The 22,480-nt window shown below is 35.2% G+C and overlaps 1 protein-coding gene across 1 annotated transcript; it reads left to right on the top strand.

Annotated features, from left to right (window-relative positions):
• The first annotated feature begins 94 nt into the window (after window positions 1–94).
• LOC126811463 (probable ATP-dependent RNA helicase DDX10) lies at window positions 95–16,816 on the top strand. The gene is made up of 18 exons (XM_056099197.1): window positions 95–271; window positions 1,146–1,206; window positions 1,356–1,486; window positions 2,512–2,670; window positions 4,495–4,615; window positions 5,357–5,471; window positions 6,538–6,634; window positions 7,859–7,963; window positions 8,400–8,647; window positions 10,230–10,331; window positions 10,570–10,657; window positions 11,301–11,389; window positions 12,053–12,362; window positions 13,726–13,866; window positions 14,406–14,528; window positions 15,438–15,491; window positions 15,973–16,151; window positions 16,641–16,816. The coding sequence occupies exons 1-18, from the start codon at window positions 116–118 to the stop codon at window positions 16,798–16,800; spliced, it is 2,439 nt and encodes an 812-aa protein (XP_055955172.1). The 5' UTR covers window positions 95–115; the 3' UTR covers window positions 16,801–16,816.
• Window positions 16,817–22,480: the final 5,664 nt, after the last annotated feature.

Genomic DNA, 22,480 nt, shown 5'->3' with positions numbered 1-22,480 from the left:
ATTTAATGCTCAAAATTAAATGTAGGTGCGACACTTAAATAAATGCATTGACAGTTGTCTCCCTTCTAAAAACTCTATTAAATAAGGAGTTTAATGGTGTGCGTGAGAAATCGAGATGGATATTAGGAAATTGGTACCAAATACTGGCAGATTTAACAAGAAAAATGACAAATTCAAAAAGAACAAACAGAAACCCGCCCCAGAAGTAAAGAAAAAGAAATGGCAACTGATTGACGAAGAAGTCGCTGTATTAAAGACCAAATATTCGGAGGTAAGGCCTGTCATGTCAATTCAGATGTAAACAAAACCACGTGTTTTACCGTTTACACACGATCACGATGTCGATATTGACAGTCAAGTGAAACACATGTAACACACGTTTATGAACTTTATTTAATATCATCTACAATTCTTTTGCATGTTAATGAGACAACATTAAAGTAGGCAAATTTTTAACTCAATCATCCACACTGCAAACGTGGCTTATTCTACTTCTTGTAGTTTGGTCAATTTAAATCAACATTGATGTTGAGTTACACATGTACCGGTATCTTTTTATATGCATTGCCTATTTGTGTCAATTTCTAGTTGCCAAAGAATAGAGATTTAGCTCCTTTAATGTTCATTAATAGAAATATATATTGGTTCACAATAAATAAAAATATATTATTTATCATAAGATGTTGTTATTGACTATCCTATGAGTCATTGATCCATTTGAGGGCGATGTGTAATGAATGTGCGGTCCACATGCTGCCTGGTAAAAACTCAGATGCACTCATAATCTTTGATTATCTATTGTTATCATCATATTACGTATCATGTAACCAGTTTAGACATCAGAATCAACATTCAAAAGTTGACATGTGATCAACTGAAGTTGTCTCTTAATCAATCTCTTCAACATGCCCTCATCTTGTTAATCTGTAAGGTGCAGATTAAGGAGGATGTTAACCCCATTTCATTTCCTTTAATTTCCTCTCCATATTAAATGGATTTGTTCACGTCAATAATACATCAGACTTTATTTTGATTTGTGAAATCCCACTACTTTAAGTTACAATTTATATTGTGTACTAGCTATATAAGGCTTGTACAGTATATTTAAAAACAAAGTAATAACATAGTATTTTCTCAAATTTCAGATAAATTCTTCAAAAGTAGAAAAATTCACTGACTTTCCACTTTCGAAACTAACTCTTGATGGTAAGTATAACTTAGTCATTACATCTACCAATATTGTTTGAATGGGTAAAGAAATGTCATAGTTTAAACAATTTTATAAATTAAACCAAAAATTGATTTTGAAAAAAACATCTTTTGCTTTATAGTTTATCTCTCCATTTATATTCCAGGTCTTTCAGCATCTAAATATTCAAAACCAACAGATATCCAGAGAGAATCAATAGGTCTAGCATTACAAGGTCATGATATTCTAGGAGCTGCTAAAACGGGATCTGGAAAAACTTTAGCATTTCTTATTCCGGTAAGCTTTGTATCATTTGATTTATTACAAAATGTATTGGCCTGCTGTATGACCCATCTGTGTGAGATATTTTGTTTAATAGGACAGTCATTCATAGTAGAACATTTATTTTTTGCCCTTCTTTTCTGGAAGAAACTACCTCAAAATATTAGAATTATTTCATCGTTGGCGTTATTTAAGAAAAATTTGATAACGCACTTATTCTTAGAGGCTTTTCCTCGGTCAAAAATCATTTTAATTTATGCATTAATGAAATCTATAAGATTTTAAGTTGATTTCAATGTTCACGTGTATATCTTATTTGTATTTTAGTTTATTTATTTTGTTTGTATACTTAATTTCTGTACCATATTTTGTAAAGCACACATAGTCGTAAGCACTTAGTCATTGAAGTTTTGCGCTTTAAAAATGTACAATAATAATGTGATATTAGCATAGTATGACATGTAGGTTGAAGAACTAGTAATAAAGACAGTCTTTAACAGTGTCTAACTGGCAGTAATAATTTATACAAATTTTAAAGAAGACTTGAAAACAATGTAATGGGGTTTAACATCCTACTTTTCTGCACCAACTGGGCTATGGAAGACAGGTTTGCACAATGCAGTGTGCTTTGAGGTATATTTTGCCTAGACAGCTGCACTAAGATTGACCCTGATTTCAAATTCCGACTGTCAAGGGTTCTTTTTTATATGCATGCCATCGTGTACATACATGTAGGGCCTTGGTTTTTAATACCATCTGACTGACAAGACTCTATTCCTTGCCAGACAATCTGTCCTGTAGCCACTAGCAAAGTAAAGCCACGCCGGAAAATCCGGAGACTCGTCCACGGCCAGGATTGAACCTAGGTAGGACCTCCTGGGTAGTGAGCCAGCACCTTTCTCACTAAGACACCATGGCCCATTTTAGAGAAGGATCATACTTGTATTTGCCTGTAAGAAAACGAGACAGTTACTTTAATTAATGAACCCATCAAACATTTGTTTAATACCATGTTCAAGGTTATTTTGATATTAATTTAGATATTAGAACATCTGTACAGAGAAAAATGGACACCATTAGATGGCATGGGAGCTTTGATTATTTCTCCTACCCGAGAATTAGCTTTTCAGACATTTCAAGTTCTAAAGAAAATTGGCACAAGTCATGATTTTTCAGCTGGTCTGGTCATAGGAGGAAAGGTGGGTATTGATACTGAACAGTCCAGTGTTCATTGAAGTTCTCATTTCGGATGTTCAAATTTTTATCAATAAAAGTATTTCAGATATATACATGTATGCAGTACTGTCATATTAGAATACAAAAGGGTGCTTTTAGTTAACATATACTATTCAAAAAAAGTAGGGGATATTTGATTTTTAAGTGTTATTAAAGTCACCTAATGAAACTGACGAAGAAACAAATGACAAAATGAAACGAAGTTCACATTCATCGATTTATTTCAAATGATCGTTAGACTAAGTAAGGCACAGACTGACCATTATAAGGGTAAAATGATACCCGGGGTCAAACAGCAAAGTAACCACAGGATCACAACCAAGTCAGTAACGGGTAAATCCTCCTCTGTTTGCCAAACAAGCATTGATCCGACGTGGCATACTCCTAATGAGACGTCTAAGGTCATTTTGGTCCAGATTGTCCCATTCCTGTTGCAACGCAGCAGCAAGTTCTTGGACATTGGCAGGACGTTGTTGACGTTGACGTAACCTCTGTCCAAGCATGTCCCAGACATGCTCGATGGGGGAGAGGTCGGGACTCAGTGCTGGCCAAGGTAATGTGGTGATGTTCTGTTGTTGGAGGTAACCTGTAACGATCCTGGCCCTTTGACATCTTGCGTTGTCATCCTGGAAGATGAAACGGCGGCCATGACGTCGTGCGACACAACATGGACTGCCAAGATGTTGTCCCGGTAGTACTGGCCTGTAACACGCCCTGCAACAACATGTAAAGCCGTTCTTCCAGCAACAGTGATGCCTCCCCACACCATAACAGAACCACCCCCAAATCGATCATGTCTGATGACGTTAACGTCTTGGAAGCGCTCGTTTCGACGACGCCACACCCTCCTACGTCTGTCCAAAAACTCAAAAGTGAACCTTGACTCATCTGAAAACATCACATTGCTCCAGCGTCGATTATCCCAGTGTTGACGATCCCTACACCAACGACGTCTTGCCTGAATGTGATGATCTCTCAAACAAGGGATCACGTGAGGACGTCGGGCGCGAAGGTGACCCCTATGCAGTCGATTCCGAATCGTCTGGCCACTCACTCTCACACCAGTGTCTGTTTGAAGACGAGCGCTGATCTGATTTGCTGTGATGACACGATTTCTCAAGGCCAAGGTACGGATAAATCGATCCTGGGCTTGAGTTGTCGCCCTTGGTCGACCTGAGCGTGGTCTGTCCTGTTCAGATTGTGTATCACGGTATCTGGACCATAGCCTGCTTATGACAGACTGAGAAACATTCATCGTCCGCGCCACAACCGCCTGTGTTGTGCCGATCTGTAGCATGCCAAGGGCACGTAACCTTTCATTTTGGGTAAGCCGACGCATATCAAAATTTGTTTTCTGGTCACTAAAACAATTAAACTGATGTTTCCACCCTGGAATTCAATGCCACAATGACTGTAACATTCAAAGTCAGAGTCGTGCAAATCTTGGGTTGGACCCCCATGATGATCCCAAGCATCACCTGCATTCCATGCGGTAGCTATTGGTGCGTTTGGGCGTCACATGTAACTGGAAATGTTTCTTCTGTTAGGTTCTATAGTGACTTTTTTCGTAGTCATTTGCATATTTTAGTATTATGCCCCCAAAATCAAATATCCCCTACTTTTTTTGAATAGTATATATTCTTTAGTTAACGGCACCGCACATAATATTACGTTATTAAAGTGGTACTCCAATTATAATATTTAGCTAATACTAGTTAACTTTAGATAAAAAAAAAGGTAACTAAATTGAAAGTAGAAGATGGTATGTAACTATTATCTATTTTTAGCATGTACGAGAAGAGAAAGAAAGAATGACAACAACTAATATAGTAGTATGTACACCAGGTAGATTATTACAACACATGGAAGAAACATTTAACTTTACAGCAGATGCATTACAAATATTAGGTTAGTACACAAGAGAAATATTAGGTTAGTACACAAGAGAAATATTAGGTTCGTACACAAGAGAAATATTAGGTTAGTACACAAGAGCAATATTAGGTTAGTACACCTGACAAATAGCAGGTTATTAGAATTCATAATAATCACAGACATTGAAACAGGCTGTCTTAGAAATGACACATGCATTTCAAACAAGATGTAAAAACTAGCGGTTATGACTTAATAAATTTTAGTCTAACATTGAAAAGTAAAGTTTCGTATTGTATATAAGAGTTAGTCTCTATGGCATGAAAAAGAAGGCAGCTCTAGTCAGGTGACATTTTATTTTGGGGGTGTGGGTCAAACTTTGTGCTGTGTCTTCCTTAGTGTTTGATTGGGTGAATTGAGGATCGTATGGGTAGCTTTGACTTTTGCATATAAAAACATTTGAAAGGATTTATGAATATAATATTGTGTAGTTGAATTCAGTTGTTTTACTTTTCTGCAACAACTGGGTTAATGAAAACGGTCGTATGCCATACAGTGTGCTATAAGGTAAATTTTCCATGTACAGCAATTGAACTTTAACTGTTGCAGGCTCCTTTATGTGAAAGCCAACATGTGCATGGAACCTTGGAACCTTTGTTTTCCATACCATCTGAACGACTAGAGGCTGTCCTTGCCAGACATACTCAATGAGCCACTGTAGCTCTCTTAAAAATGTGATAATATTATACAGCCTAGTTTTGTATTTTCCTTTTTAAGTGTTAGATGAAGCAGATAGAATATTAGATCTGGGTTTTGCTGAAGCAATGAATGCAATTATAGAAAACTTACCAGCTTCAAGACAGACACTTCTCTTCTCAGCCACACAGACAAAGTAAGTTTTTTATGACATTCCCCAAGTGTATGTGTATTTATTCCAAAATGCTGTTAAAAAATGATGAAAGAAGTAATATATTGAAAACAATTACAAAGAATTAACAATACATACTTCTTTCATCTGTTTAATTCTTTGTAATTAATGATTAATCTGTTATATGGTTTCCAATTTTTATCTATATATTGCATCACATTTTTGTTAAATATCATTATTTGCTTGATAACAATATATGTAACAAAACATAGCATGTTAATAAATTCAGAAGTAGTATATCCATATAAGTGTTTTTAATTTGTGAAATCTACCTCTATATGTCATATAAGGATTATATTTAACATTTTAATTTATATCAGTGATAGATAATCTCCCGTGCTGTATTCAGTTTTATTGGAAAGAGGCTTATCAAGATAGATGGCACTAGCTTGTATATATCATCTACAGAGAATGTCAAATGTTGCAAAATTTTCAATTCATCTTAATCTTATATTTGTAAATACTGAACGGTATTGACCCATTTTTGGACTGATATAAATATGTAGAGATTAAGCTTTTACAATATTGTACAAAATCGCTCGGAAACTATAAGTTATCATTGATTTTATAAATGGTATCAAAATCGCCACAATCAGATTACAATAAGATAATTTCGTTTTTATATAGTATTTTAGTTTGCTATGACAATTCTTTACTATAGAATATTTATAACTGTACATGAAAATCATCTGTGGTCGACATGTCCATCCATTGAACTGACAGCATATTATTTTAGACCGTATTTAATTTTAGACCTATTGACAAGCCAAAATTGTTTCTGTAAGATGACCAATGAAAGAATGTGCTAATGAAGTTGGGTATGTGCCATACAGTGTGCTATTAGGGAAATTTTGCTCGAACAGCGGCGCTATGGCTTACCCTTATTTTGAATTCCAACTGTTAAGGGTTCTTCTAGACACCGTCCTTGTCCTGCACCACTGACATGGTTTTAGAGAGGACAAAATTAAAAGTAGTCTTTAGTAAAACTCAGGTTTTTTTGTTAATCTTGGTTGTTTTTTTTTCTCTTCAGATCTGTGAAAGATTTAGCTCGACTTAGTTTAAAAGATCCAATGTATGTATCAGTACATGAACATGCTACACATAGTACACCAGCTAAACTTGAACAGGTCAGTTATATTTTTAATAATATTACTCATACTTGAATACCCCAGTTCCTTAAAGAAAGTTGGGGGTTGGATGGTTGAATGGTTAGCACGTGCTCACTGCATCATAAGGCTTGTCATTGAGTCAGCTGGCGTGGTTTCGATTCCTCGGTTGTACGTGACAAGGAGTAGGGTCACCTGTCCAACCTCGTGGGTTTTCTCCAGCTCCTCCGGTTACCTCCCACTGCTAAAGACCCCTACGCGCAAGCGAATAATTGAAATAAATTTGAACCATATGTTAGTCCAGAAATTACCTGGTTTGTGTCAAGTGGACGTTAAACCTCATTTCTCTCTCTCTCTCTCTCATAAAGAAAATTAGAGATGAATACTGGTACACACCCAGAACAGCAAGAAACTGTTATTCCTTAGACAATCTCAAACCATCTGAGATATGTGAATAAATTTCCGTATTATAGGACAGTTGTGCGTGTGTCACAGCTGTGCACATGACAGTGCGGATTGGGGAGGTCTAAGTGCTAAAGGGTTAAATATTACTGTTATATAATGGTTTCATTTTGAAAAAGAGTTGTAAGTCGAAGTCCTGAAACATTATGATTAAACCACAACCATATTCTACATAAAATCTGTTTGTACTACTGTTGATCGGGGATTATTCCTTGATCTATTCTTATCTACAACCCATAAAAGTAGAAGGTTCCAGGAATTTAACATTAAAACACAATAAATAGAATTAAATTATGTGTAAAACTGCTTTAAAATATATTTTTTAAAAAACTAAGCAAATGCTAAAAATTGTCATATTCTTTGAACAAAAAAAATCTTGCTAATCTGAAATAAACAAAACATGTCAAAAATGAAGCGACTGACAAAATTTAAAGTGAAAGTAGATAAGATGTTGTATGTATTTACAGCTTACAAAATATATTTACAATTTCTATTTCTAGGAATGTAAAATCTATGTTACTTTCTCATGGCAAATTATAATAAATTATATATATATTTTCAGAGTTTATATTGTTTGTTAACTACATCATAAGATAAATGTATTATGGTCATTTATATATATTTTCAGAGTTATATTGTGTGTGAACGTGGTTGATTATATATTTCTTTGTGAACTACATCATAAGATAAAGGCATTATGGTCCTTTAGATATATTTTCAGATTTATATTGTTTGTTAACATCATAAGATAAATGTATTATGGTTGTTTATATATATTTTCAGAGTTATATTGTTTGTGAATTACATCATAAGATAAATGTATTATGGTCGTTTGTAAAGAATCATCTATATAGTAAAGTTTTAGTATTTATCAGCTGCTGTAAATTGGTGAGTATATTTTTGTGGATTTTTGCTGCTATAGAAATGTAATGTAATATGAATTAAAATGTGTGTACTGATAATAAGAAGGCAAATACATGTACGGATAATATGAATTAACCATTCAGATTTTGAAAACTTTAATGTTTTGCCATTCTTGTATATAATTGTATGTTATTTTATTTTAAAATATTTGTATAATTGTATGTTATTTTATTTTAAAATATTTTTTATAATTGTATGTTATTTTAGGTATGTTAAATAATTGTATAATTGTATGTTATTTTAGTTTAAAATCTTTGTATAATTGTATGTTATTTTAGATGCGTTATATATTTGTATTTATTTTAGGTATGTTAAATAATTGGGTGTTATTTTATTTTAATATCTTTTATGTAATGGTATTTTATTTTAATATCTTTTATATAATTGTATGTTATTTTAGGTACGTTATATACATGAAGCATTTAGAATATTACGTCCCGGTCAGACAATACTAGCTTTACATGGTGGTATGAATCAGATAAAGAGAATGGAAGTGTATGATATGTTCTGTAGAAAGAAACATGCTGTATTATTTGCTACAGATATCGCTGCTAGAGGTTTAGATATACCTGCTGTTAATTGGGTTGTACAGATGGATTGTCCTGAAGATGTTAATACTTATATACATCGAGTAGGACGAACAGCTAGGTACCTATCTTGTCAATTAGACTGTAAATATTTCCATTTACCCTTCACTTTTGTTGAGGAAAAATAATTAAATTTGCTGATCGTCATTCAAATTAAAAAGAGGCTCATCAAAAGACTTCATGAAATGAAATGAAGTTTAAAGTTTGATTGTTCTGCTCCAACTGGGCTAATGAAGATGGGTATACACAATACAGTGTGCTATGAGGGAAATTTTGTCCAGACAGCGGCACTATGGCCTACTCTTATATCGAATGCCAACTACCAAGGGACCTTTTTCATACACGCCAATGTGTACACGGGACCTCAGTTTCCATCCCATCCGAAGGATTAGACAGCTGTCATTGTCAGGCCCTGCACCACTGACGAGCGGAAACCATGTTGGAAAATCCTGATAAATTTTCTCGGCCAGCACCGGGATTGAACCTACAACCTCCAGGCTAGTAAGCCAGCGTCTTACCCACGTAGTCCACAAAAGAGAGAGAGAGAGAAATGGGGTTTAACGTCCACTCGACACAGACTAGGTCATTTCGGGACTAACACATGGTTTAATTTTATTTCAATAATTCGCTTGCGCATAGGGGTCTTTAGCAGTGGGAGGAAACCGGAGGACCCGGGGAAAACCCACGAGGTTGGACAGGCAATCCTACTCCTTGTCACGTACAACCGGGGATTCGAAACCACGCCAGTTGACTCAATGACAGACCTCCTGATACAGCGCGCGCATGCTAACCATTCGACCATCCAACCCCCCAGTCCTCAATTCCTCAAATGGCATTCAGAGACTTTTATATCTTGAAACAAAACACTGTAGTGTTATTTGCATATCCTTATCTTCATTCACAGTTCTTTAAATGAGCTGTCTCAGATTCTTGGAACACCATAAATGTATGGATGCCAAATGTCAAAATGTGTCTGAATAGACTGTTTACTTAAACAGAATGTATTATAAGTGAAATGATCGCTAAATGTGCAGTGAGGTGTTTACTTTACTCATTTTTGAAATAACATTGTTAAATTATATGTGAGTAACTTAGTAATCATGACAATCACTTCGCTACTAAAACTTCAGTTTGGAATTTGTCGAATTTCGGCCAGCTCTACATGGAAATAAAATGATTGTAATTTTTTTCGAAGAAGTATAACAGAGTTTCATATATTTGAATAAAGTGTCTTTCACACAGAATTTTATCTTGTAAAATACATCTGGGATGACTTCTTTAATTCCTTTATCTCGGTTACGTTGCTAAATCAAAAATTAACAGATTGCAAATTCTCTTTATACAAAGGTGTCTTATAGAAGATCCCCATTTTTGGGGGACCAAGAATTGGTCGCTACACACTACTCATCTTGTTCTTGTTCTTCTTGGGGTGACACTCTTTGAAAAAGCCTAAGGCTCCATTAATTCAAGCCTGATTGACATGAAAATTGGCATGTTTTTTCTTTGAACAATCTTGCATCGATTTGGTGAATTCGATTTTTGAATTTCATCCAACAACATGGCCAGTTCCTGGTCCATAGTACTATCGTACTTGTTTTAATCTTTCAAGTTACAATTCAAAATCCACATGCCCTGTATTTCAGATTTGAACAAAATGGAGAAGCTTTGTTGATATTATTACCATCTGAAGAAGAGGCTATGGTAAAACAACTTATAGATAGAAAAATACCCATCAATCAAATCAAGTAAGTGTATTATTTAAACCATTTTATTTAGAATCTTCTTGATACACCTGATCAAATTATCACTGGGTTTTGACTTCAAGCAAAGTTTTGAGTCATAAGCATCCATTGTGACATATATACATATATATTATTATGTTTCAGAAGGTGTTGTATATATTTTGTTTTGTTTCAGGTGGTGATGTGTATATGTTTTTATGTTTTAGAAGATGTTATGTGTATATATGTTATTATGTTTCAGAGTTAACCAACAGAAAATAGTCAATTTAAAATGTAAATTAGAAGCTAATTGTGCATCTTGTTTAGAACTTAAAGCCATGGCACAAAGGGTAAGACACTATTATTAACCTATTACTTCTTGGATCACTCAGAACTACAACTCCCTCTAATGTCTGAATCAAGTGTTTTGAGTCAATCAAGAGAGTATAGTCTGAATCAAGTGTTTTGAGTCAATCAAGAGAGTATAGTAGTTTTGGGTAGTTTCGAAAATAAGCTATAAAACTCAATGTAAAAATTATCAATTTCTATAATGTTTGTACATATAATAAACTTAAACAGTCAGTCTCCTCAAGAAAAATAGGTGTTTTTAACTGGATGTGGGGTTTAACTTCTGCTTTCACCGATAAAACAGACAAATGTCTACCTAGAGACAATTAGCTTTTTATACTACACATTCTTAGCTGTTAAAATAGAAAAAGATATGTCTATGTGTGTCAGTTTTTCTCAAATCTGTTCTATATTCCTGTCCTGATCTGAAAACGTGCTTTTCTGCTGTTGCATTCTTTTTTCATACGAAAGCCATCTTATTATCTTCGTTATAATATACCAGTCTGTGGTTTAATCATTTTGATTTATATACAGCATGGAACTTGAGACGTGTTTTCTTATCTAAAACCTGTGTACACAGGACTTGACTGTAGTATTTAGAATGAAAAAGTATAAATAAACTGAATGATTTTTGTATAATTTCAGGCTTTTAAAGCTTATATAAAGAATATTTATTTAATGAAAAATAAGAAAGTGTTTGATGTTACAAAACTTGATACAGAATTATATGCCAGGTAAGCTATACATAGATATATATGTACTTTACTCTCTTGTTATATACAAGCTCGGCATTGAAACCATGTCACTTGACTCAAGGACAGACTGCATGATCTAAAGCTCAAGTGTTAGACGACTTGACCAACCCCCAGCTCATTCAGTAACACATGTAAGAATCATTTAATAGTTATATTCATTGATATGAATGTAAAACTAATAAAAGAAAGGCATAATATATATTTAAAGATACATTATAGGAGATTAGATAAAGAGCTGGCAGTTCTCACTATAATAGTTAAAAACTAGATAATGTAAAGGGAATTTGCTGAAAATTTCAGTCAAATTGATCTACTCTGAACTGAGATTTTAGCGATTAAATTTTCGGCCTAGCCTCGATCATCATTTCTAAAGTCAGTACGATAAAAACATAGTCTTGATTATCCATTTCATTATTAAATTATTAATGGAAGTCGAACAGCAAATCGGAACCTAATCCAATAAACATCGCAGGCTAGCAATGCCATCGAGAATTGATTATGGTCTGGATAAGTTAATGTCTAATTAATAATTTAGATAACATTTCAGGCTTAAAGAAAGACCTGCAATAGGCAAATTTAGCTCTTGTATAATGTATGTTTGAGGAACTGAATATATAGTAAAAACTATTGTTACCATTTCAGATCCATTGGTTTAGCATTTCCGCCACGGATACGTTTCTTACAAAAACATAATAAACAATTAGCATCGCAAAAACCTAGTGATACAGATCCTTATAGTAAACATAAGACATTTAGTGATAGTGAGGGGGAGGGGGAGGAGCAATCAGAAAATGAAAGTAGCGGTGAACAAACAGAAGATAAAATGGTTTGTGCATACGATAGTGGTAATCACAGTAAATCCAATGCTGCATTAGGATTTGAAGTTGATGATGAAGGGGAGCAACTCTTCTCAGTAAAAAATATAGATGTTGATGTTCCAGAAGGGTTTGGTGTAAGTACATGAAATTTGTTCTGTTGTTGAATTACTAATGAAATGGGGTTTTAATGTCCTACTTTCCTGCACCAACCAGATTAATGAAGACAAGCCTACTTCATGCAGTGTACTATAAGGGAAATTTTACCTGGACATCAGAGCTACAACCTACTCTTATTTTGATTTCAACTCTCAAGGGTTTGTTATGTGTACATGAGACCTGAGTTTTTACCAGTCATCTGAGAAACCTTCTCATCCAACACTGTAAGCAAACTCAAGACCTCCTGGTTAGTGAACCAGCACCTCACTGACTGATCCACTGAGTTTCCCAGAGCTTGATTAACCATTAAGTAAAATAAGCACGTGCTTAGGGCATCATGAGAAGGGGGGCACCACAGAATTTCTGCTTTGTTAGATGATGAATTCAAGATATTTAATTTAAAATTTAGTTAAGAACTTTCAATTAGTTTTTCATTGTTTTTTGTCTTTTCTTACTGTTTTGTCGCGATTATTACAACTGTATAAAACCCCAGAAAAACTCCAACCCTGTACTTGATGGTTGTTTATCGTTTAATATTGTTTGTAGTTTGAATTACATATATATGGGGGAACCAAAGTCTTTAAAGTGCATAAGGCCTCTATAGGTCTTAATCCGGTACTAAATTTCACTATTGCATTACAATAATAAAGAAATTTATCAAGACCTGAATTTGGCATGAATCACATCTGATTTTAGTTACCCGCTCAATTTAGAATTCAGTTATTTTAATTCTAAGAGAAGACTGCTATTTAAGTTAATTCTAATAGGGAGCAGGATATTGTTTATAAGGCATTTAGTGATAGGACTAACATTGAAAAAACACAACACTTGTTGAACCGTTGCACTATTAAAGTTGCTAGTGATTGTTATCCATAAAGTTGTGTTGTGTTTTTTCAAGGGAGCAGGATATTTGCATTCAAGATAACTGTGGTCTGACTGGATATATTCAAAGTTTTTACTTGCGACATGATTGATTTTAGTTATATGTTAATCAGGGGGTTGGGTGGCCGAATGGTTTAATGGATGCAGGTTAGATCATAAGATCTGTCATTAAGTCAAGTGGCGTGGTTTTGATTCTGCACTTGTACGTCACAAGTGTTGAGTCACCTGTCTAACCTGGTTGATTTTCTCCAGGTCCTCAGGTTTCCTCCCACAGCTATAGACCCCTACGTGCATGCGAATTATTGAACTAAAATTGACCCACATGTTAGTTCCAAAATAAAATAGTTTGTATATATATTTTAAAAATTGAAGGCCTGAGTTAATTCCAATAGGGAACAGGATATTTGCATAATAGTTGTCTGACCAGATATATACATTATACCTTTGACAATTTTTCAGAAAATAGATATGAATATGTTGACATCGACTAAAAATCGTACTATTACCAGAGAAGAGGAAGTAAAGAAAAAACAGAAATTAGCAAGAAAAGCCAATGTGTCTTTGAATAAGAAAATTGTATTTGATGAGGGTAAAGAGGAGGTGTGTATTGTTATAATTAATTTTCAAAGCATTTATTTTAATGTCAAGGCTTATCCCTAAAGACTAGCAGGCTCTATTCTCTGTGTTGTACTTAATAATAGTGGATATATTGCTGCTGTTGAACTGATCTAAGAAGGTAGAATGCTTGGAGTACTAATCTATAGTCTAGGGCCCTTGTGTCAGTCATATTTAATTCCACCGAGTCCTAATATAGTCTGATATCATATTGTTGTATAGTTGTTATATAGCCTGATAGTCTTATATTATATAGTCTGATATAACATTGTTGTATTATATAGTCTGTTATCATATTGTCTGATATATTGTTATATTATATACAGCTTGATATAATATTGTTGTATTATATAGTCTGTTATCATATTTTTATATTATATAGTCTGATATCATATTGTTGTATTATATAGTCTGATATCATATTGTTATATTATATAGTCTGATATCATATTGTTGTATTATATAGTCTGATATCATATTGTTGTATTATATAGTCTGATATCATATTGTTGTATATTATATAGTCTGATGAAGAAGATGTAGAAGAAAAGAAAGGATTAAATATAGAATTAGCTAAGAAACGAATGGAAGAAGCTGATAAATCAGATAAAGAACTTTATAGACAATTAATTAAACAAAGAAAAAGGGTAAGAGAACTTAATCTTTTAAAGGTCTTCATTTTAAAGACTACAATGTCTTGTATGACTAGAAATATATTTAATGATGATAAAAGAATAAAGTTGTAGACCTTGAGATCTGTGAATGTTCACTTGAATCCCACAGGATTCTCTTAAAACCATTGACTCTACCTGAATATTAAAGATACATTATGGGAGATTCGATAACGAGTTGGCAGTTCCCACTATAGTAGTTAAAAACTAAATAACGTAAAGGCAATTTGCTGAAAATTTCATTCAAATTGATCCACTATGAACCGAGAACTAAGCGATTGAAATTTCCGCCTAGCCTCGATCATCATTACTGTTTAAGTCAGTACGATAAACAGCAAAGTCTCGATTATCCATTTAATCGTTAAATCGTAAAAGAAAGTTATGCAGTGCTAGCGATGCCATCTAGAGTTGATTATGGTCTGGATAGGTTAACTAATGTCTAATTAATAATTTAGAAAACATTTCAGGCCTAAAGAAAGACTTGGGCCCTTATTCACGAAAACTTAAACTAAGATACAATCGAAATTTTAAGAAATACTGCAATTTGATTGGCTGACCAGTAAAATCAATTTGCATATATCCAATTTGCATATTGGTCAGCCAATCGAATTGCAGTATTTCTTAAAATTTCTCTTAGTTTAAGTTTTTTGAATAAGGGCCCTGCAATAGACAGATTTAGCTCTTGCATAATGTATATTTAATAGAGAGTTGCATAACTAGTTGTGTTAAAAAAATAATTGAAAATTTTGTGAGAATTTTCTGGGGAATCTTGGGCTCAGCTCTGCAGGAATCTTTGTGCAGATTCGCTTCTAAAATTCTCTCAACATTCAGGGTATCAATTGATTGTGGTTACATCAGTATTTTTATAACCTAAATCTATTATAGGATGAGAAAATCAAATTAAAGGAGAAAAAGAAGGCTGAACTGGATGAAATGAGGGTAAGAGATTTACTCATTAAATTATGGAGAATTATGTAGTATGCTGTAATATAAAACTTATTTAAAAAATATTAGCTAAAAATATATTAAAAGCTAGTAGTATATATGTAGAGTTCTATGTTTAGTAAATAACACTTGCGTACAGTAACAGTACATACTGGTTGGGGAGCCGCAGTGGCTAAGTGATTAAGACGTCACCTCGCTAACCTGGTCTTCCCATTTTCAATCCTGGTGTTGGTCGAGAAACCTCAGATGGGACAGTAAAAAAACGAGGTCCTGTGTACACATTGGTGTTCACGTTAAAGAACTATTTTCAGTTAGAGTTCAAAATAACAGTAGGACGTAGAGCCGCTGTTCGGACAAAATTTCCCTCATAGCAAACTTTATGGCTATTGCCTGTCCTCATTATCTCAGTCGGTGCAGAAAAGTAGGACGTTAAACTCCATTTCATTTCATTTCACATATTGGTTGTTTTTATCAGAAAAGATTAGCAGCTGAAGATGGAGAAGAAGATGAAGAAGTAGAAGTTGTATTTCATAAAGGTGATGTAGATGATGATCAGGATCCATTAGACTTTATACCTGATCCTGATCAAATATATAACAATACAGATCAACAATCTTATAGTGATGATGATGAGGAGGAGGAGGATGATGAAAGGTACGACAATAACTTTGATTCTAATTAGATGAGAGTGATGAAACTCTTGAGTGTAGTGTTGTTACATCAATACCTTGTCATGAAGTTGCTCTGTTTGCTATTTATAGTTAATTTTAGTCCAAAACTGTCAGCTGTGAAACACGCAGTTGGTGATATCTCAATTTATCTGTTGACATAAAAAATTTAAACAAACACATATTATACTCTCACAAAACACATCAAACCATGTTTGGTCTGTGTTGGCTGGCTGAGAAATCCCCTTGTCAGTGATACACAAATTGGCGTGCACGTAAAAGAACCCTTGAAAGTTGGAATTCAAAATATGTGCAACATTTCCCTTATAGGACACTGTATGGCATAATGTCTGTCTTCATTAGCCCAGTCGGTGCGGAACAGTAGAACATTAAACTGCATTTTACTTAATTTTCATTTTCAATAAAAAGTGAAACTTCATAAAATTACAAGAAAATAATGGTTTTTTTTATATAGACCTAAAACAAAGAAACAGAAGATTGAAGTAAAATCTGAAAGTGAAAGTGAAGATGATGATGATGATGACACTAGTGATGAAGATAAAGATGTATCTGGTGTAGGTGCATCCCTACCTGATGATGAAGAATTAGCATTAAGATTGTTACAAAAATATTAAATCATACTAAAATTTATGTCGTCTTTGTCAATTAATTACAATCTCATGGGTTTTCTTTGGTTCCTCTAGATTCTCCCCACTGCTAAAGACCCCTACACTCAACTAAAATTATTTTAAAAAAATTTGTTAGTCACAAAATGAGTCGACGTTAAATCCAATTTCCCTCTCTTGTTGATTAAAGTTTCTTAGTTGAGGAAAAGCAAAATGACAAAATTTGAACAGAACAGATCTAGGAACATGAGGATTTTGAATTCAGCAATTGTTGGAAGGCTGCACGTCCTTTGTGGATCCTAAATGGGTGCTAGATTTGCTTGGCAATCCTCTCTGGTTGTCTAATTTTGAATTTAGAAAGAAAATTACCAGATATTCCCTGAACAAGAATACAATTAGCAGTCAATATGTGCTTCTAGCATACGACCTACGGGTATAGTAGTAGATACGGTAATTTTCAGAAGGGCTTTTTAAAACGTCTTCTGGTTTGAAATAAAAGTGTACAATATGTTAGTCTTGAAATGACCAAGTTTGTGTTCAGTGGACTTGAAACCTATCTCTCTCAGATAGTAAGAGCTATGGTATAAAGGGAGGTAATCATCTGTATTTAAAAACTAATTTGAGGGCCCATTTAATAATGGAGCCCCTGGCTGCAGATCGACTGAGACCTGAAGTATCCACATCTTTTTCTACTCCGGATTATCTAAGAATAACTGAATATGTAGGCTTACTGTCGGTTCTCACCAACTATTATTAAAGAATATCAGACTTGAAGTATCGAGTAATGAATGGACATTCCTCTGTGAGCATGCTAGTATGATAATCGGGCTTGTTATTGACGACACGCTGTCTGATCGCCTCGTGTCTCTAATTCTTGTTAACAACTCATTATTATTGACAACTGGTTAACAATGGCACTACTGTATACTGATACATCCAGATACGTTAACTAAATCGTTAATATTTGGCAACTAGAAATTGACACAAATGCGTCGCAATGCATATAATAATGTAATATGAATGTATATAAACTGATTTACATTCAGTTGTTTCCGTTTTTACTCTAATTTCAAATCAGCTATGTTCGGCGAAATACGCCAGAAATCTCAATCATATTGCAATCTCTAGCGTCTGGTTATTCCAGTCTATACCGATAGTGTTTGTTGCGTATTCTTTCCAGATAAGAATATGGCATCACCGTTTGACATGACTTATGGAATATGTCTAGCCTCGTTCTTCGAGTCCATTGTTACAAATGGCGCTGAAACGCATTATGGTACAAGATTCGTGTACCAATGGTAAAATGTTTATTTTGTCTTAATTATTAAATATCTGTATCCCAACTTTTCCCGGTAAGATCACAACATCAATGTTGATTTAAATTGACAAATAATTCGTGTTTTCAATGTCGAAGACTTTAGATGATACTAAGTTAAAGACTTTAAATGGGGTTTCCAGTCATCAATAATTGGATATTTTTAACCTCATACATAAAATAATCAAACAATTTACAGAACATTTCGCCAGTGAGTTGCTCACAAAATAGCCAGCCACCCAGCGACGCTAGGGCCAAAACTATTTATTTCGAATTCCATCTGCCAGGGTTCTTCTACGTGCAAACCAACGTGTAAACGAGACTTCAATTATCGTCCCATCCGAACGACTAGAGACCATTAGCTGGAGAATAGCTGGAAAGTTCCAGTGAAACTTTTTCGGTTAACACCGGAATCGAACCCAGGACCACCTGCTTAGTGACCCACCGCCTTATTCACTGAGCCACCAGTTTGAAGACAAAATTTGCCATCAGTTTAATCAATATTTTGGCGAATTCTACCACCACGTGACCCAACCAGGAAGAATTTGTATGTGCCGGGCCGGGACAAGACGAATTTTGCCCACCACCAAGTTTGCCGGAACATTCAGAAAATACACTACATTTATAAAAAAAAACCAGCTTTAAATAGATACTTATGAGCCCCAACCCCGCCCCCAGTTGGGCTTTATGCGCCTCAGAGTTATGTATCGGCAGCACCCCCCTCCTCCTGAGCATGGACTAACCGGTGCTGGTGAAGATTCGTTTGGTCGACAACGTATAGTCGTTTGAATGGGCCGAAAAACCGAGGTTCCGTGTACACATTGGCGTGCACGTACGAGAACCCTTGATGGAATTCTATGTAACAGAAGAGGTGTAGCGTCAATGTCCTGCCAAACTTTCCTTCGTAGCACACTGTTTTGCATATAACCGTCTTCATTAACCCATTATGTCAAGAAACCCCATTTCGTTTGATCGATGCATTTAGCTGATTATTATCCAGTTTCTCACAACTACATTAAAATTGTCGCATGTTTAAGCTTAGTTTTTCCAATACTTCGTCAATTCGTCAACGCCGCTATTTTGCTAAATCTGGTCTGAGGATGGTTCTTAAAGCTGGTTGTATTTACCGATAAAGATTACAAGGAGTTTTTGAGGAGTAATTTGGCATAATGGACCATTTGCGGGCATTATCGTATTTCTTATTGGACAGGTGCTCCTTAGATTAAAGCTCTTATCACACGCGTACTTATAATTCAGTCAATCTGGTTATACTCTATTAAATGAAAATTTCGACAGAGATATTCAGTTACAGTTTCTGTTCTTTAACCAGTGTAGTTATTTAAAATGGTTCAATCTAAGCCTCAATATTTTTTGCATATTTTCCTTTGGGACGAAAAAAACAAGGCCCGGTGTACCTTCGGCGTACACGTAAAAGAAGCCGTGACATTGCAGATGGAATTCAACCGCTGTTCCGGCAAAATATCCCTCATAGCACACTGCATGGCGTATTCCCGGTCGATGCAGATAAATAGGACGTTATCATTCATTCATTTATTGTATATTTCACCTATTCATTTCAATATAATAATATTCATTTCAGTAATAAATATAATAAACTGAAATAACAACATTTGTGGAGGAAATTTTATTCCTATATATCAACAACATGCATTTTTGAAAAAAAAAATATGAATAAAATTAAAAAAACAAAACAATTATGCCGTCGAATTTTCTCAATGCCACAAGGAGTAACATGAGATCTGAACTTCAGAATAACATGCATAACGGTGCTACACGCGCAGTTTGGTAATTTTATCCCCGGACACGATTCGGACACGCGCCTCGTGACCGGCACGCGATCAATGATAATAGATTGAATTTCATTTAACCCCAACAAGTGATCAGATGACATAATTTGCTAAATTTAGTTTTTATTGTCAAGTACTCTATTGATAAAATATAAATTATAACAGTTTCATTTCCTGAACGTAACTTGGTTGTTAATTTTTTAGGGGCCAAGGAGGCTCTGTGAGTAAGAGATAAATGATAAAAGCTAAGGCCCATTGCAGATTTCGTCATAGGTCACGAAATGTAAATAGGGTTAGGGCACGCCATTGTTGACGAGATTGTAGGTTAGGGTTAGCCCTAAACTTAACCCGTGCCCTAACCTTCATTACATCGCGTGACCTATCACGAAATTTGCAATAGACCTTAGCTTTTAGACCTAACCGTGATTAAAGAGCTGACTCAATAACCAGGATGTCCCGGGTTCAATGCCGGTGTTGGCCAACAAGTTCCCGGTAATTTCCATCGTGGTTTCCCTTTGTCGGGGCAGAGAGCCTTTAAAGGAAGTGAAAAATCCTTTGAAGATTGGAATTCGGCGGGTATTAGGCGGCAACACCACTGTCCAGGCAAAATGTCCCTCATATTTGCATTATATCCCGGTTGGAGAAAATGAAATGAAATGAAATAGGGCTTGATGTTCTACTGTTCTGCTCCGACTGGGCTAATGAAGACGGGCATACGCCATACAGTGTGCTATGAGGGAAATTTTGCCCAGGTAGCGGCACTATGGCCTACTCTTATATCGAATTCCACCTGCACGCCAATGTATACACGGAACCTCGGTTTTTCGTCTCATCCGAACGACTAGGCAGCTGTCCCTGTCAGGCCCTCTGTTCTGCACCACTGACAAGGGGGAAACCACGTCGGAAAATCCCGACGAACTTTCTCGGCTAATGTAGGGATCGAACACGATCTCCAGGCTATCAAGCCAGCGTCTTACCCACTGAGCCACCGTAGCTCCCCCCGGTTGAAGAGGAAACGTAGGACGTTAAACACAATTTCATTATTTTCAAAAGCATCCCTGTTCTTTAAATGGTTTTGATTAGGCCCTATGCTATTTTTGGAAATTATCTGTACGTTGTTTTAAGATATTGAACGGGTCTGTATACTGTGTTTATGATATTTTAAGGGATTGTATTATGGTAAAAGATATTGAACGAATCTGTATACTGTGTTTATCGTACGTGTATATAAATGTATATCGTCTTTTATCAGCTGTGCAGGTGAATTATATAAAATTTATCTAAGTGTATGCTGATTAAATACACAACTTATGGCCCCACTTTCAGTTAAAGGGGCAGTGCCTTCCTAGAATGTGAAATGAAACAACCATGGGTTGAAAATAAATTACGATGTGAATCTCCATAAATAGTGCAATGAAAGTGTTCAGAAATAAGTTTGGCGTTTGCATGCTTAACTGGTAAAAATTTGTTTGTTGCAAGCATAGACTGTACTCCAGTAGTTTATTTAGAATATTATTTATTTCACAGTAATCTACTATTTTGAACAGTGTTTGTTTGTCTTTTTAGCAAATGTTTTAACTCACAAATCCACCTCTGCGCAAATGTAAAACCCACCCCTGCGCAAATGTAAAATCCACCACTGCACAAATGTAAAAAGCACCACGGTGCGAATGTAAAACCCATCCCTGCGCAAATGTAAAACCCACCACTGCGCCAATGTAAAAAAAACCACGGTGCAAATATAAAACCCACACAGCGCAAATGTTAAACCAACCACAGCGCAAAATAATGTTAAACCCACCATAGTGTCCTAAGAAGGACATTTTGCCAGGACAGCGGCGCTACGGCCTACTCTCATTTCAAATTCCTACTGTCACACGGACCTCGAGTTTTCGTCCCATCTGAAGGACTAAACACTGTTCGCTGTCAGACGAACTTTCTCGGCCATCACCAGGATCGACCCCCCCCCCCCATCGTCTTTTTTAACGAACCAGCGCCTTACCCACTGAGCCACCGTGGCTCCCTGAAAATCGTAAATGGTTTGAGCCGAAAACTGATATGAATAATTGACGTGTATAGTTTATTTAACCCGTTAAAAGTGACACTGTATTGACAGTTCATAAAGTTGTTAAAACACGCGAGCAGTGGCCATGTACGTGCTCTTAACATATACTATTAACATATTTACACCTCAAGTGTGGATTGTAATCACTATTTTTAGATCACTTATCGATTCTTATAATTTAAAGTCATTGTCTACCAACCAAAAATTATAAACATTTGAAACTGTATAAGACGCGCGCGTGGTGTGACGTACCATCAGGTACCCCTTGTGTCGAAATCCTTAGACTACGATCGCTAAAGATAAATAATGGCACGGGTGTCGAGATCATGACAAAGTGTAAAGTATATCGTCACATGAGGATGGAATTACGTGCACCTTTATATGGAAACTATCAAACAATACGCCTACATAAAAAGCTTACACTGTTAGAAAATCATTTCTGGCCCTCATAAAATTTTAATGTTAATTTAAGCTTTTTATTTTTATCTTACAATAATCCAA

This window comes from Patella vulgata, chromosome 2 (assembly GCF_932274485.2).
Source record: "Patella vulgata chromosome 2, xgPatVulg1.2, whole genome shotgun sequence".
In the NCBI taxonomy this organism is placed as follows: Eukaryota; Metazoa; Mollusca; class Gastropoda; family Patellidae; genus Patella; species Patella vulgata.
Note: the sequence above shows the minus strand (reverse complement) of the source record. Positions and strands in the feature narration are given on the sequence as shown.